The following is a 14,848-nucleotide window of genomic DNA, read 5'->3' as shown; positions in this document are numbered from 1 at the left end:
CTGGGAGTTTCTGTAACCTTTTGTCTTGGAGTGCAGCCTTACGGTTAGTAAATCTGAGTATTGCGTGTGGTTGAAGTGGGAAGCCAGGGCCTAACCCTGTGTGTGTGAGGGGACGGCCTCTTTTATGCCCCCTGCTGGTTGTTCTGGGTTCCAGCCCCTGGTAAAGCAGGACAGCCTAGACACATACAACGAGCGAGACCCCTTTAAGAACGACGACGCACGAGACGAGGAGGAGGACGGCGAGGAAGCCGACAGTGGCATCGAGGCGGAGGTGGACCCCCTGGACCGTGATGTCATCATCCAGCCACCACCCCCACCGCCCCCGCTCAGACCCCCCACTGAGAGAGCGTCCCTCCCCAAGGGTCTGCCTTGGGCCCCCAAAGTCAGGTAAGACTGGGAGGCCCAGTTCCAAACAAACCTCTAGCCCCTCGCCATAACTCTTAACCCTTCTGTGTTTGCAAATCTGAAAGGATTGGATGGGTGTAATATAGCTGAAGCTCCCCAAACACCGTCAGAAGGCAGGGTGGATCACCTTATTGCTTACCTCAGATCTTCAAACTCAAGGGTTAACATTAAAAATAAAAAGTTTAGACTGGGTTCTAGTTTTGTTATTCTACACACTCAAAGGAGGACTCAAAGTAACCCACCTCAGTCACTCATACAGTAACAGCCTGGTACCCTAGCTCCCCCTCGCAAGATGGCATCCGTCTACACAGCTGTGTGGATAAGACCGAGAGGGCAGAGGGAGACAGGGGAGGCAAGGAAAGGACGGCCGCGAGCGACCCAGTCTTAGCTCTTATCATCCTCTACTCATTATCTGTAAACTCATGCATTATTCACCCCAACAGGTGTGTGTGTGTGTGTGTGTGTGTGTGTGTGTGTGTGTGTGTGTGTGTGTGTGTGTGTGTGTGTGTGTGTGCGTGTGCGCGCGCGCGACCTTGAACCATAGCGTAGTGCTGGGATAATTTAGCACGAGGCGGAATTCCAGATCCCAATATCGAACCCTCGTACAGAGGCAGCATCGACCGTGACTGATGAGGCTTTAAGCATGAGATGCATCATCTGGTTAGTAGCCGCATGTCTTTGATCAGTCTGTTTGGATAGTATCGCTACAAGACCGGGAAGCCAGGTTAGGAAACACAGTAGGTCTAGTAGTGTGATCAGTGAGAAGGTGGACCTCAGACTGGGGGTTAGTGAGGGGCAGCAGGCTTCAGGTGATTTGAGATGCCTGACCAGCTCGTCTGTCTGTCTGTCTGTCTGTCTGTCTGTCTGTCTGTCTGTCTGTCTGTCTGTCTCGACAGAGAGAAAGACATCGAATACTTCTTGGAGACCAGCAGGAACAAGTTCATCGGCTTCACTCTGGGAAAGTGAGTGTCAATATCACGGTGTTCTATCTGAAAGGCTCTCTCCGTGTAGCACACTGCCACGTGTGGTCATAGTTAGTGCAGTGCCAGGGAATGTTCTCTCTCTGTTGCTGCGCTGAGTGGTGCTATGTTTGTTTTCTAGTGACACAGAGACACTAGTCGGTCTCCCTAGACCCATACACGAGAGTGTGAAGACTCTTAAACAGGTAAGAAGGAGAGAAATCAGTCTTATCATTTCTCCTCTATCCTCTCCACCTCTCCTCTCAATCCCTCCATCCCTCTCTCTCCACCAGGATCGAGTGTTAGAATTCAACACTTCATCGCCAGCGTATTTGACCAGCTAGTCAATATCCCTGGACATTGACGTCCCACTTAGAAATCAATTGTGCGTTTGAACTGACTGTGAAACACCTTTACACCGAGGAATGCCCTTCTTGTGTGTCAATCTGTGAAGTCTAATTAACGCCCGTTAAAAGCCTCTTCTGTTTACACATCGTGCGCTGCCTGACAAGTGATAGTCAGAAATACTATAGTATATCGCCATGGTGATGTCTCATTGAAAAAGTGTGAAGTGGAATGGATTGTGGTAATGAAGTGCTTTGCGCTGATTCTCATAGTGCTTTATATCGTGTTGTGGTGGCATATAGGCTAATTCATCATTTCCCTCCAGCACAAATATGTCTCTATTGCTGAGATGCAGATCAAGAGGGAAGAGGAGCTTCAACAGTGCCCCATGACCCTGGTCAGTGACGCCTCTTACTGTTTACTTTGAAATTACAGGAACTCCTCTCTTTGAATGAGTTTAACGCTAGGCTAAAACAAAACTGGACAATGAAGTTGGGGAGCTGTCAATGTTTTGACTCCTAGTTGCACCACACCTCCCCAAAGCATCATGTCTGCTCAATGTCTACATTTATATTTTTAAACTGTAGTGCTTTGTTTTTTTTTAATGCTGTAAATGTGTCTTTGCAATGAAACTTTTTGTTTCTATTTTGGCCAGGTCTCTCTTGAAAAATAGATTTTTAATCCCAATGAAACTAACCTGGTCAAATAAAAATATGATCCTTCGTTTTCTAAGTGTTGGAACAGGGCTTTGTGAGTGGAAACAAGATGACTATATGTGTAACTCATATTGTGTGGTGTTGGTCAGGGAGAAGAGGATGTGGATGAGACGCCCACAGAGATCCTGTATCTGGGAATGCTTCCTAACCTGTCTCAGTATGTGGTGAGGACATCTGCCATTATATTCTGCTCCAACAAGACACTTCACATGGCATCATCTTCCTTTGCATCTTGAAAATCATGCCTGCACTGTAGATTTTTACTAAGTATTTGCTGTCTAGACCTGTCATGTTTCAGAGCTGAGAGGTTGAAATCTAAAACCCACATTGTTTTTATCAGATTGCCCTTCTGAAGCTGCTGCTGGCTGCAGCACCTACCTCCAAAACCAAGACGGACTCCATCAATATACTGGCTGATGTGCTGCCAGAGGAGATGCCGTATGTGTAATAACCTTGTGCCTCTCCTTGTTCCCTCATAGTCATCTTTTCTGTTCAGGCTTAAGTTGGAAATTAATTTAGTTTGTTCAGAAATAAAGTCAATGAATATAGATTTGTCATGTCAAGGGAAGTTGTTGCTATGAATCACATAAAAGGTGTGTGTGTGTGTGTGTGTGTTTGATGGCAGGATCACGGTCCTCCAGAGCATGAAGCTGGGTATTGACGTGAACAGACACAAGGAGATCATTGTCAAGGCCATCTCTGCACTTCTGCTCCTGCTGCTCAAGCACCTGAAACTCAATCACATTTACCAAGTAAGCTACCTACTACCACTATCTGTCTTTCTTTCTCTCTACCTCTGTCTTTCTTTCTCTGTTTCCCACCTTTCCACCCTCACACACCAGGTCAGCCTCTATCTCTTGCTCTCTATCCCTTCCTCTCTCCCCCTCTCCTCCACCCCTTCAGGTCTGCCGCTGCTCTCTCGCTCTCATATCTCTTCCAGTGGTGTAGTGGAGGGTGAACGCAAGTAAACGCAGTTTAACCATTATGCATTGAAAGTATAGAAAGCATGACTTTTTTTCACCACAACCCGGCGATCAGTTTACCCAACAATTTTTTGGAACCCCTACATCACTGGTCTCTTCCCCCCCACACCTTTCACACCCTCCCACACTAGGTCAGCCTCCACTCTCTCTCTTCTCCCAGCCCTCCACATTCACCACCACATTTCTCTCTCTTTATCTCTATCTCCTCTCCCTGCCCCTACCCCTTTGGCTCCTGGCAGCCTGTAGACAGATCCTGCACTGGAATGATAGGCACACAGTCAAAGGTTCATACGTTTTCCCGCACAAAGAGAAGGCGATGGATAGAGGGAGGCAGAATAGAGAGAGGAGAAATACCATCAGACAAGAAATGGGCACATAGCAGCACCATCCATCTTCCAAAATGCAAAGCTGAGCTCCCTCCAAAATCTGCTCTTGTAAAGGATTATAATTCCGATTTCTGGGGGGATTAGCTTCATTTATCGTCCTCCTGCTACTGCTTCTCCCTGAGATGAGCGAGTGTGTCTCTTCAGCACACAAAATCATGCTCCTTAAAAAAGGGATTGGTTCAATATTTACTGTTTGGCACGCCACCACTAGTGATAGGTAGTGAATCCTCTTCACAGAGAAATGGAGCATCTGCTCTTTTGAGAATAGTGTGCTTATACCTGGCTGCATCCCATACCTTGCAGCAGGTCAGGACTATTCTGTCAAATCCTAAATGAAAAAGGAGCTAGTTCCCCATTTTTAAAAGGATGATAGATGAAACATAGCTGGATTTAAAATTATAGTAGCGCCATCTACTGCCCAAAGATTATTACATTCACTCTTATTTCCCACTACCAACTGTCAAAATGAAGCTTGTTACAAAGACGTATTAATGCAACTGCAGAACCCAGCTGAGTGAAAGGGTTTGAGTCTGCCTATGGCTCCTATCCTGCTGGCTCTTAGACAGCCATGGCGCAGAGCTGAGTAACTCTAAGGAGAGCAGATTGGCTAAATCCTCTTATTGGAACCGCCGTCGTGAGAATGTAGAGGGGTTGTCATTTCAGAGTGTCTTTTACACCCCAGAAATCGGGCGATAGAATGCTTTGAATTCATATGCATACAGCAATAATAGTAGCTGTGCTAATAAAATGTGGTCTTGAACATTCTTTTGATGATGGTAAACGAGTCCATAGAATGTATAAAAGAGGAGAAATCGGTCTATTCCTGAACTCCGCAGGCTGCTCATAAAAGATAGAAAGACTGGGGGGGTTGGAGGATTTATCTTTTATTATTTAATAGCTATGCATTTTTCCTTATTAGGAATTAAAGGGCTATCATGACTTAGTGCTTTATCTGGTCCTCTATGGTGACTTTGCAGTGACCTTGTCTCTGTCTCTCTCTGTCTCTCTCTGTCTCTGTCTCTCTCTGTCTCTCTCTCTCTCCAGTTTGAGATTGTCTCTCAACACCTGGTGTTCGCTAACTGCATCCCCCTCATCCTCAAGTTCTTCAACCAGAACATCCTGTCTTACATCAGTGCCAAAAACAGGTAGGACTCGCTGACTACATCTGACAACCACTTAGTTTCTGCCACAGTGCCAGAGGTACATCTGCACCCACATAAAGGCATGGCTTCCGTCTGCCAGGTATTTGTTTCCTGCTCATAGAAGACACAGGGGTGGAGGTGCCAAAACACAGGGGGTTCAGGTGTGGATGGTAAATGTGTCTCTCACCTCAATGACAGGTGTAACACCACTGTTGACAGAAAGATGGGCTGTAATAATCTCGTGTGTGATTCTCTGTTGGCTCTCATTGTAGTATATGTGTGCTGGACTTCCCTCACTGTGTGGTCCACGAGATGCCTGAGCTCACGGCTGAGAGCTTGGTGAGTCCAGATCACAAACCCATGTGTTTACATCAGACTGTTCAAATGTTAAAGACCTGGCTATGGGTTTATCTGTTGGCTGTGATTAGACACTGGCCATGTCTGGCTACCCGTCCTGAATAGTAGGCCGTTATAAATGTGTTCTTTGTGGGCGTTTCAATTCTCCTAACCCTTTCTTTTCCTGTGATTTGTAGGAAGCCGGAGACCGTAATCAGTTCTGCTGGCGTAATCTCTTCTCCTGCATCAACCTGCTGAGGATCCTCAACAAGCTGACTAAGTGGAAACACTCCAGGACCATGGTGAGAGAGACCAGGTGTTGCCTCTCTCTATGATCGTATGTCCCTTATTCAGTGCCCACTTGTAGAACCTATCAGATCCTTTCAGATCTACTAGGGTGTACAGGCTAGCGGACAGTTTGGAATTCAAAGACTTGTCGGGACACTTTTGAGATGCACTGTGTCCTTCTCTTCCACCTCCTCCTCTCTCAGATGCTGGTGGTGTTCAAGTCTGCTCCCATCCTGAAGAGGGCGCTGAAGGTCAAACAGGCCATAATGCAGCTGTATGTCCTCAAACTGCTCAAGATCCAGACCAAGTACCTGGGCCGCCAGTGGAGGAAGAGCAACATGAAGACCATGTCAGCCATCTACCAGAAAGTACGACACAGGCTCAATGACGACTGGGCCTATGGCAACGGTAAGATGCAATTAAACTTTTGAACGCATACCTGAAGTCAACTCTTAATTCACTGGTGTGTAGGAGATGTGAAAGCTATGCAACGAATCAGAATGTGATGATGAATGTGAATGTAATGATGTAGGTACATACAATATGCCTTTGATTAGGATCTCCGTAACTGAAGTCCAATCACCCAACTACTGTAAGATAGCCGGTATCTAGGCCGGTATCTGCTGCCATAGTAACCAAACCAGGAGCCAGTTAGGGGTGAGAGGCCCTCAGAGAAAAAGAGACGACTGTCTGTCATCACATGTCTCAGGTTCTATTTTCAATGGACCAGATAGACTGAGAGAGATCCCTTGGTCCCTCAAGTCCCTCTGCTGTAAATTGCAATCTCAGACTTGACTCTTTTCTCTGTATTGATTGATTATTGAGGTTTAACTGTCCTTTAACAACAGTATAACATGTGTATTCCAAACAGAACATCGACAGAGACAATGGAAAGGGTTATGTGGTGCTGTTCATCAAGTTAATAGACCTGCGAATAAAACTCTGCTGTTAATTGTTCTTTTGTTCTCCAGATATCGATGCGCGGCCGTGGGACTTCCAGGCGGAGGAGTGCGCCCTGAGGGAGAGCATCGAGAAGTTCAACAGCCGTCGCTACGACAAGAACCAGAACGGCGAGTTCGCCCCGGTGGACAACTGCCTGCAAAGTGTTCTGGGCCAGCGTGTTGAGCTGCCGGAGGACTTCCACTACAGCTATGAAATGTGGCTGGAGAGAGAGGTGTTTTCACAGCCTATCCAATGGGAAGGCCTACTACAACAGGCCCGGTGAGGGGGGAGGACACGCATACCAGGGACACAAGCCTACGACTACTGTGATCTTCATGTAAATATGTGGCAGAAATAGAACATCTCTTTGTAATCACCTGTATCCATGCAGAAATTGTACAGTAACGATATAGACAGTAATAATGATGTCATGGCAACTTGGCAGGAGCAGGCTCTTACAGTACAACTATGTGGAATACTGTCACTATTCTGTCAGTCACGACAACCAATCCAACCACTATGTCCAAACCACCAGTACATTTTTTTCTCACTCAATTTGGTTCGCTTCTGTGCTTTGTGGAATAATTAATTTTATATCCATGGCATGTCCTCTTTTGTTTAATGAAGATGTACATTTGAAGTACTGGCACTATATTTAGTTTATGTTGTAATGTTTTACATGTGTATTTATTTATGATCACAGCCATTATGTTTCAGTATGTAAATCTCATAGCTGCAGATGATATTGTGGTTGATATTTCTAGACAAAAATGCCTATTTGTAAAGAAAGTACTGTGTATTAACAGGCTAACGATTAAGTACCTTACTGTGATTGTTTTCAATTAAAATAGCAAAGAGCAATTTCTCAAGCAAGAATTTTGCCAGGACTGTCTGGAGTTGGTCTGAGTAGGGAGGGGGAGATTAGTGTGATTGGTAGACAGGTTTTTAACTAATTTACCCCGCCTATGGATGTCACCAGGCAGACAAACTCCATCCTACCAAAACAGGAAGAAACAGCTGTTACATTTAAAGGGCATTATCATAATTTTCACAATTTCACAGTATTATTCCAACCTCAGTGTGGAAATATATATAAAACACAGGGAAATCACGTTTTTGGGAGAATTTAACAACATTTCCCCTTTTCTAGATTAATAGTATTTTAATTTGTGTAATCACAAACAGATATTTCTGTAAGTCATTGACCAGATTCAGCTGCGGGATGATTTTTCTTCTTCAGCGGATGGTCAGGGTGCCGAAACATAATTACAAATAATTTGTAGACATAAAAAAACAAACAGATATAGTATTTTACAAAGATGATAAACTTGCTTACATTTGTATACGATCACATCTCTCTATTATGTGTGGGAATACTTGGCAAAAAGATTTCCAAAATTAAAATCACTTGGAGCTGATTTCCTGGTGTTTTTAGAGTTTTTCATGTCTAACAATGAGAAGAAAAAAAAGAACTTGGGGGTTGTCCAAATTCGGCCCACGGCCAGCAAGTGGGGGAACCCTGCTGTTAGTAGTATGTGGTAGTTCATTTATGTTTATAAAGGTCTGTGATGCCTTAGGCCAGATAGAGAGTTAATAAAGGATAAGGACACAGGCAAACTTTTTGAGGCTAAACTGAAGGGTTTGACCAGGGATTTGGGAGGCTTGAGGGGGTTCATCGGCCCAACGTGGGGAGGCTGTCTCTGGGTAAATCGATGGCAGTGTCCCTGACTCCCTCTGGAACTCTGAGGAGTCCTGTGTGCTTCACTCTCTGTCCTCCCAAATGTGTCATGGCTGTCTTGGTTTAGCCCTCAGTCCACCTCCCAACTTCAACAGAGCAGCACAGCAGCCCACCTTGAATAACAGCACAACCACTGAAGGGCTACAAGTGTCCTTGTGAGGCGGATCTCCCTCGCTGAATACACAGTCGTTGTCACACAATGGGGTTGATTTTTATGAGATCTGTTGTCTAGTCAATTTCTTTCACTGTAAAGTAGAACTACCTTGGGCTGTCAAGGCCAGTACGTATTCTCCGGTGAGTGTTCTGTAACTTTCTCTCGAGGTTACGGAACATTCTCTGATGACACAAGCACATAAGACATGATCACGGTCACTTTTTCATACTATCTAGTGTAGTCTTTAGTGTCTCTCTCTGGAGAATTTGTGTAGTCGGTTGAGATGTCCTTGGTTGTATTATCTTTGTATTGAACAATGATTGTGTAACTGAATTGTGCTTCTTTGTGGAAACTAAGTCTGCAGGGCTGCAGTTTCATCTTTCATATTTAAAAGTGTATTCTGAAATTTGATACAATATTTCAAAATGTGACTTGTTCAAATTCTGTTTTTAGAACACAAATTCACAAAATGTACTCCCACTCACCATTTGGTATATGTAGGGTGTTTTGGTAAATGCACCTACATTATTGTCTATTGAGTCAGCACAGTCTGGAGTATGTCTCAAAAGACATGTCAAGTTTGTCCCACACAGGCGAAGAGAAAGTCATTTGACCTTTACTTCTGGGTTTTCTTGAATGCAAAAGATTTAAAAAAACAACTGCTTATCTTGAGGTTCTCAGGTTTTCAGGATGTACAATAATTCTAAAGTTCAGGTTGTACAACTATGGCTTCCTCCTCACTACCTATACAGTATGTAAGTATGAATGCAACTGGTGGACTTGCAATAACATGGTAATAACAATCTAAGCATTGAAAAGTAGTCTACACTTGAATTGGCACAAACAGTAACCTAGCACAATGTTGATAATTTCTTTACACTTTTATCCAGAAACCCTAACCTCATGTGACAAAGTAATGAGTGCCAGTTTTGATTATGAATGAATGCCTTACTCAGAGCACCTCTCATTCAAAACAACGCAATCTCTTTTTCTACCTGAAATTGTACAATCACTGGAAATACTCTACAGTACATGTATGTTTGAGTTCTGGCACAGTTGGAGGAAGTGTTCCTAGATGTGTTTTGCAGTGTTTGGATATTTCTATTTGTGTTTTTGTCAAAATTATAGGAGAGTGCAATAATAATATTGATTTTGTTCAGGGGTATCACTGTCCTGTACAGAGGCATTATTCTGTTGAAAGACATATCGGAAGTTGAAACTTGTAAGATAATTCTGTCCAATATATTCTGTATTTTCTAAATAAAGAGATCACTGGTTTTAATATGTATACATTTATTATGGAAAATGTTTATGAAGTCTACACTCTAGACTCCAGCCCTTTTTACAACCTATTCAGGATAGTGTTGTCTGACTTATGTGCGTTCCACACAAGGTTTCCGTGGAGATCAGGTAGTGCGAGAATACGTGATGTTTTCTTGTCTGAAAGTGTTTTTTTAATCCCAAAGTTAAAAAGGTAAGCAAAATAGTTCCCCCCTTTGGTATAGGTCTATTTATTGATTGTGAATAAGGAATGGTGTTTTTGTAATTTAATATTCACGATGCCAGGAGATAATCAGCAGATTACCACGGTGATGAAAACAAATGATTTGTGGGAGACAAAAGACATGTGATACAACAACTAACGTCATGCACAGAGGTCAGAGACAACCTTGTAAAAGTGGCTGCCTATTCAAACACCAAGAACAAGCCTAGTGTCTAGAACAGGATGCAAACACATGGGATGTCATCTCTGCCAGACTTTTACACCAAAAGGTTGGTAAGCGTAATTATTTCTATTTGACATAAAAATAGCTTTCACTTGTTCACAAAAATGCAACTTGGTAAGGTTTGGGATGTGGGCATGCATCCTTTACTTGAAAAGTAAAAGTAACCTATTTGTGTGATGTCCCTGATGTTTCCAGGTTTCTTTGTTGAAACATTTTCAGAGAATGAACAATCTCACAAATCATATAGGAGAGGAATGTCCACACAATGGTGCAGTAACTTTGATGCAGTTGTTGCATACATTGATCACTGGTCAAGGGTACAGTGTAAAGCAAGTAGCCTACATTACTAAAACATACTGCTTCACATGAACTGTCCATGTTATCTATAGTGATTATCAAATGGTTTGTCCACAGCCTACACAATCAAGAAAAATCAACAGAATCCAGAAAGTCAAGGTCACATAGTGGCAGGCCTGCCAAAAAGGTTGAGTAGAAGGTCATCCAAGAAGAGATCAGTCAGTGCCAAAGACACCAAGTCAGAAGTGGACATTCTCAGTCCAGCAGCCATGCAGAATGTTTACTACATTTCACACAATGCAGTTGGCTGTCTGGAGTTCTGAGGCTTTGGATGGCCTGAGTCAACAAAAAAGAAACTAGGAGGAATGAAGAGCAAGAAAACAAAAAGTGATTCTACCATAAACCTTGCCAAGACCAAAACAAACATTATAGTTTAGTACGGGGTCTATTCAATCCGCATGGCGGAAATCCAACTTTACAGCGTGATATAAATGTAAAGGCAATGTGCCCGATCAGTGGAGGCTGCTGAGGGGAGGACAGCTCATAGCAATAGCCCGAAATGGAATGGATTAACACCATTCCAGCCAGTATGAGCCCTCAGCAGTCTCCACTGTTCCCGATTTAGCATACTGCATTCATGCTAAACACTGCTTATTTTGGCTAAATAGAAAAGTACCTTTACATTGCAGAATCTGTAACACTTCAGCTTAACAGATTGAATAGAGTCCCAATTATAATGTAGATTTTAGTTGATCTTTTCTGTTCAAATTCAAAATATCACTTTGGTGACCTCTGGTGGATTGGTTGTTATTTACAGAGAAGAGGGGAACGAAAACATGGAACTATGTTGACCTCTGCTGGCATACCATACCCAGATGCTCTCAAGAAAAACATAGCTGTGACGCGGGTGAAGAATGCTTCTCTGGATAATTGGAGGTTAAGCATAAACATGGCAAGTTAGAATAACTGCTACAAAATAGGGCCTCATGTGTGGTGCAGAGGTCTAAGGCCCTGCTAGCTGTGTCACTAGAGAGCCTAGTTTGTGACCGGGAGACCCATTGGTCGGCGCACAATTGGCCCAGCCTCGTCCGGGTTAGGGGAGGGTTTGGCCGGCAGGGATGTTACTGTCCTATCGCGTACTAGCGACTCCTGTGGCAGGCCGCTAAGCACGCTGACACAGACGGCGAGTGTACGGTGCTTCCTACAACACATTGATGCGGCTGGCTTCTGGGTTAAGCGGGCGTTGAATCAAAAAGCAGTGCGGCTTGTTTGGGTTGTGTTTGAGAGGACGCACGGCTCTCGACCTTCGCCTCTCCCGAGTCCGTACGGGAGTTGCAGCGATGGGACAGGACGGTAACTACCAATTGGATACTACGAAATTTGGGAGAAAAAAGGGGTGAAAAAGGCCCTACAAAATAAATACATTTTACTGGATGGTGATGAAGTATTGGGTTAGTGTTGTCAAGCAAGGGACCTATCTTATATGATGTAACACCTTTCAATTTGACACAGAACCAACATCAGCAAATGTATTAATGCAGGCTGAACAGATTTAGGCACATCTGAATAAGGCCTATGATGTTAGAGAACAGCATTTAGCTTAGAATACACACCAAACAATGCAAATTTACATGAGTGACTCATTATCAATACCATAACACCCACAGAAATAGAATCCAAAGAATAGGCCTCCCACTTTAATTCTAGATAACATCACTCAAAAGCAGTAACTGCACAGTTTAGTTGGCAAAAAGGACAAGCATATATTGTAAAAATGCCATGTTTAGACTTGATATAAATGCAATTGCCAGTGCCCCACCTAAAGGCCTGCCCTGCCCAGCTGCTTGCAAGAATAAGGCCAGGGTTTCTGAAGTTTATTAGATCCCACAGCAATTAATCATCTTCGCATATCCACTCATAAATAGAACCCTCATAATATTATCTTAAAAATGTAGCTAAGCACTTTAAGAATACAAAAAAAAATAACACTGTTCCAGTCCAGGCACTGTAAAAACCCTGATTAGAGAATCATTTTTACAATTTATTCCTCTGCCCGTGTAACCTTAGATGAAAAAAGATATGTCCTTTGCGGTGTGCATTTTGTTGTTCCAATAGTCCCCATCTCTTCAATCTGCCTCTGATCAACATGGTTCGAAGGAAACCATCTTTAATCTGCTGGAGGTTTCTTCTTTGCCGCCACATCCTTCTTGAAGGCTTCTATCTTTTTGGATATGTTGGGGACCTTAAAAGTAATCAGAGAAGAGTTCCAAAAATAAAAAGTTCAATAACATAGGCCTATTGTGTTTCCCCCCCCCCCTTTTTCTCCCCAATTTCGTGGTATCCAATTGTTAGTAGTTACTGTCTTGTCTCATCGCTACAACTCCCGTACGGGCTCGGGAGAGACGAAGGTCGAGAGCCATGCGTCCTCCAAAACACAACCCAACCACACTGCTTCTTAACACAGTGCGCATCCAACCCGGAAGCCAGCCGCACCAATGTGTCGGAGGAAACACCGTACACCTAGCGACCTGGTCAGCGCGCACTGAGCCCGGCCCGCCACAGGAGTAGCTAGTGCGCGATGAGACAAGGATATCCCTACCGGCCAAACCCTCCCTAACCCGGAAGACGCTAGGCCAATTGTGCGTCGCCCCATGGACCTCCCGGTCGCGGCCGGCTGCGACAGAGCCTGGGCTCGAACCCAGAGTCTCTGAGAGCAAGCACTGCCTTAGACCACTGCGCCACCCGGGAGGCCCCAGGCCTATTGTGTTTTATACACAGAACCATTGACACTGACTGACATCTATAGTGGATTGTTCCCTAGTGGACCAAACTCCACGGTGAAGGAAATTCCTGATGACTCAGCCAATGGAGTGGAGCCGAGACCAGGCTTCGTGGAATCGAGCTCTGACTACTTCGATTTGCCCAAGGTCAATACTTAAAAAATAATTATTAAACGCCTACCTTTTACCTGTTTGTCCTCTGTTGTTGCATGCCTTTCTTTTGCTGAAATCCATACTTTTTCAATCGAAGTTAAACTACAACTACAGACTTTTTGCTCATTGCTGTTGCTCTAAGATGCCAACACACGGCAAATGAGCATTTGTCGCCAATTGAACGTCAACAAGGAAACAGTTGGTGGTTGTATTTGATTAACGTTTATTGAAAAAATATGGATTTCAGCAAAAGAAAGGCACGCAACTACATAGGTACAAGGTAGGCGTTTCATAATATATATATATCTATATATTTATTTTTTAAGTATTGACCTTGTCGATGTAGTTAGACTCCACAAAGCCTTGTCTCTGCTTCATTCGGTTGGTAACGTTAGTGGAGTTTAGTCCGCGGCGCTAGTTGCTCCTCTTAGTAGTACCTCGTAGTTTTGAGCGAGGTACATCCCAACAACGTTTCCCAAAGTAAACCCAGCCTGCAAGATTAGAAATAAAAATTGTTATTCAAGACGGAATACATGCTGTTGTTTTTACTAGCTAGGTCAGCAGCATAGTTATGATAGCTAGCACACAACATAGTTATGAAAGCTAGCTAAGTTGCAAGCTAGCTACAGTAGCCCAGCAATACACACAAAGAGACGCAGAAAGTTAGCAATATATCGTTTTCATTTCGATATCAACTCACCAGGAACTGTAGCATGGTCGTGTCTAACGAAGGAGACAATATTTTAGCAATCCAGTTGGCAGTTTCAAAGTTCGGTCGAACCAGCTAGCAATGTCATCAACAGTGTATAATGCGCATGTCATGTCGCCTTCAAAAAGCATTTATTGGCCACGACCCGTCTACAAGGTTTCTGTCATCTACGCGGATGCTGTGTGGTCAAAAGAGTTCTTATTCGGTGGGGTTTATCGGCGGTTGGCATCCATCGTTATGGTGCATTACCTCCACCTACTGTACTGGAGACCGCACCCGATTAGCCACCGGGAGAAACTAAATCCTACCTGCCAGCTCCGTTGCGCTTAAAAAAAGACTACATCTAATGACGTTCTACTCAATATACTTTTAAAACTAATTTCCTGTATCCCCTTCTCCCTCATACTAGATCTCAGCCTCCCGCTTTCCCTTTGATACTGCCCACACTGTAGCAATACATGCTCCATGGTCTCCGTTTCCTGGCAATAATCACACTTTCCTGTTGGAAGCTTTCAAATCATATCGAATTTTATTGGTCACATAGGCATATTTAGCAGATGTTATTGCGGGTGTAGCGAAATGCTTTCCTATCACATTTAAGGTCTTATTCAACCAGGCTGTGTCCCAGTAATCTTGTAAAAAAAGAGTTCTGTCCCTTCCTGCCGTCCTCCCTGACTTTCCACTGTATTTGAAATAAATGCCTGCCTAAGTATCTTTATTCCACTGCACCTGCCATCTCTGCACCATCACTGTCCGTATCAGGCTTTTTGCATCTGCTGTGCTCATTG

The 14,848-nt window shown here is 43.8% G+C and overlaps 2 protein-coding genes across 7 annotated transcripts in view; one reads left to right on the top strand and one right to left on the bottom strand.

Annotated features, from left to right (window-relative positions):
- LOC120049875 (striatin-interacting protein 1 homolog) overlaps positions 1 to 9,678 on the top strand; it is a 39,878-nt gene extending 30,200 nt beyond the window's left edge. For all 6 annotated transcript variants that reach the window (XM_038996350.1, XM_038996353.1, XM_038996351.1 and 3 more), the window contains 12 exons: positions 155 to 387; positions 1,302 to 1,367; positions 1,507 to 1,570; positions 2,035 to 2,106; positions 2,515 to 2,589; positions 2,766 to 2,863; positions 3,051 to 3,177; positions 4,839 to 4,939; positions 5,209 to 5,275; positions 5,470 to 5,574; positions 5,764 to 5,968; positions 6,532 to 9,678. In XM_038996350.1, coding sequence (XP_038852278.1) covers positions 155 to 387; positions 1,302 to 1,367; positions 1,507 to 1,570; positions 2,035 to 2,106; positions 2,515 to 2,589; positions 2,766 to 2,863; positions 3,051 to 3,177; positions 4,839 to 4,939; positions 5,209 to 5,275; positions 5,470 to 5,574; positions 5,764 to 5,968; positions 6,532 to 6,785 — 1,467 coding nt within the window. In that variant the 3' untranslated portion in view covers positions 6,786 to 9,678. The remainder of the gene's footprint in view (positions 1 to 154; positions 388 to 1,301; positions 1,368 to 1,506; positions 1,571 to 2,034; positions 2,107 to 2,514; positions 2,590 to 2,765; positions 2,864 to 3,050; positions 3,178 to 4,838; positions 4,940 to 5,208; positions 5,276 to 5,469; positions 5,575 to 5,763; positions 5,969 to 6,531) is intronic.
- Positions 9,679 to 11,938: 2,260 nt separating this feature from the next.
- On the bottom strand, positions 11,939 to 14,201 carry LOC120049876 (short transmembrane mitochondrial protein 1-like). The gene is made up of 3 exons (XM_038996354.1): positions 14,052 to 14,201; positions 13,789 to 13,842; positions 11,939 to 12,660 (listed from the first exon to the last, which is right to left on the bottom strand). Exons 1-3 carry the CDS (start codon positions 14,064 to 14,066, stop codon positions 12,586 to 12,588), a joined length of 144 nt encoding a protein of 47 aa, XP_038852282.1. The 5' UTR covers positions 14,067 to 14,201; the 3' UTR covers positions 11,939 to 12,585.
- Positions 14,202 to 14,848: the final 647 nt, after the last annotated feature.

This window comes from Salvelinus namaycush, chromosome 6, assembly GCF_016432855.1.
Source record: "Salvelinus namaycush isolate Seneca chromosome 6, SaNama_1.0, whole genome shotgun sequence".
In the NCBI taxonomy this organism is placed as follows: Eukaryota; Metazoa; Chordata; class Actinopteri; order Salmoniformes; family Salmonidae; genus Salvelinus; species Salvelinus namaycush.
Note: the sequence above shows the minus strand (reverse complement) of the source record. Positions and strands in the feature narration are given on the sequence as shown.

What these genes read in the sequence shown, in the direction of transcription:
- LOC120049876 (XM_038996354.1), bottom strand. An exon ending in ACCTCGCTCAAAACTACGAG is followed by an intron (nt 12,661 to 13,788) that starts GTACTACTAAGA and finishes ATTACTTTTAAG; the next exon opens with GTCCCCAACATATCCAAAAA.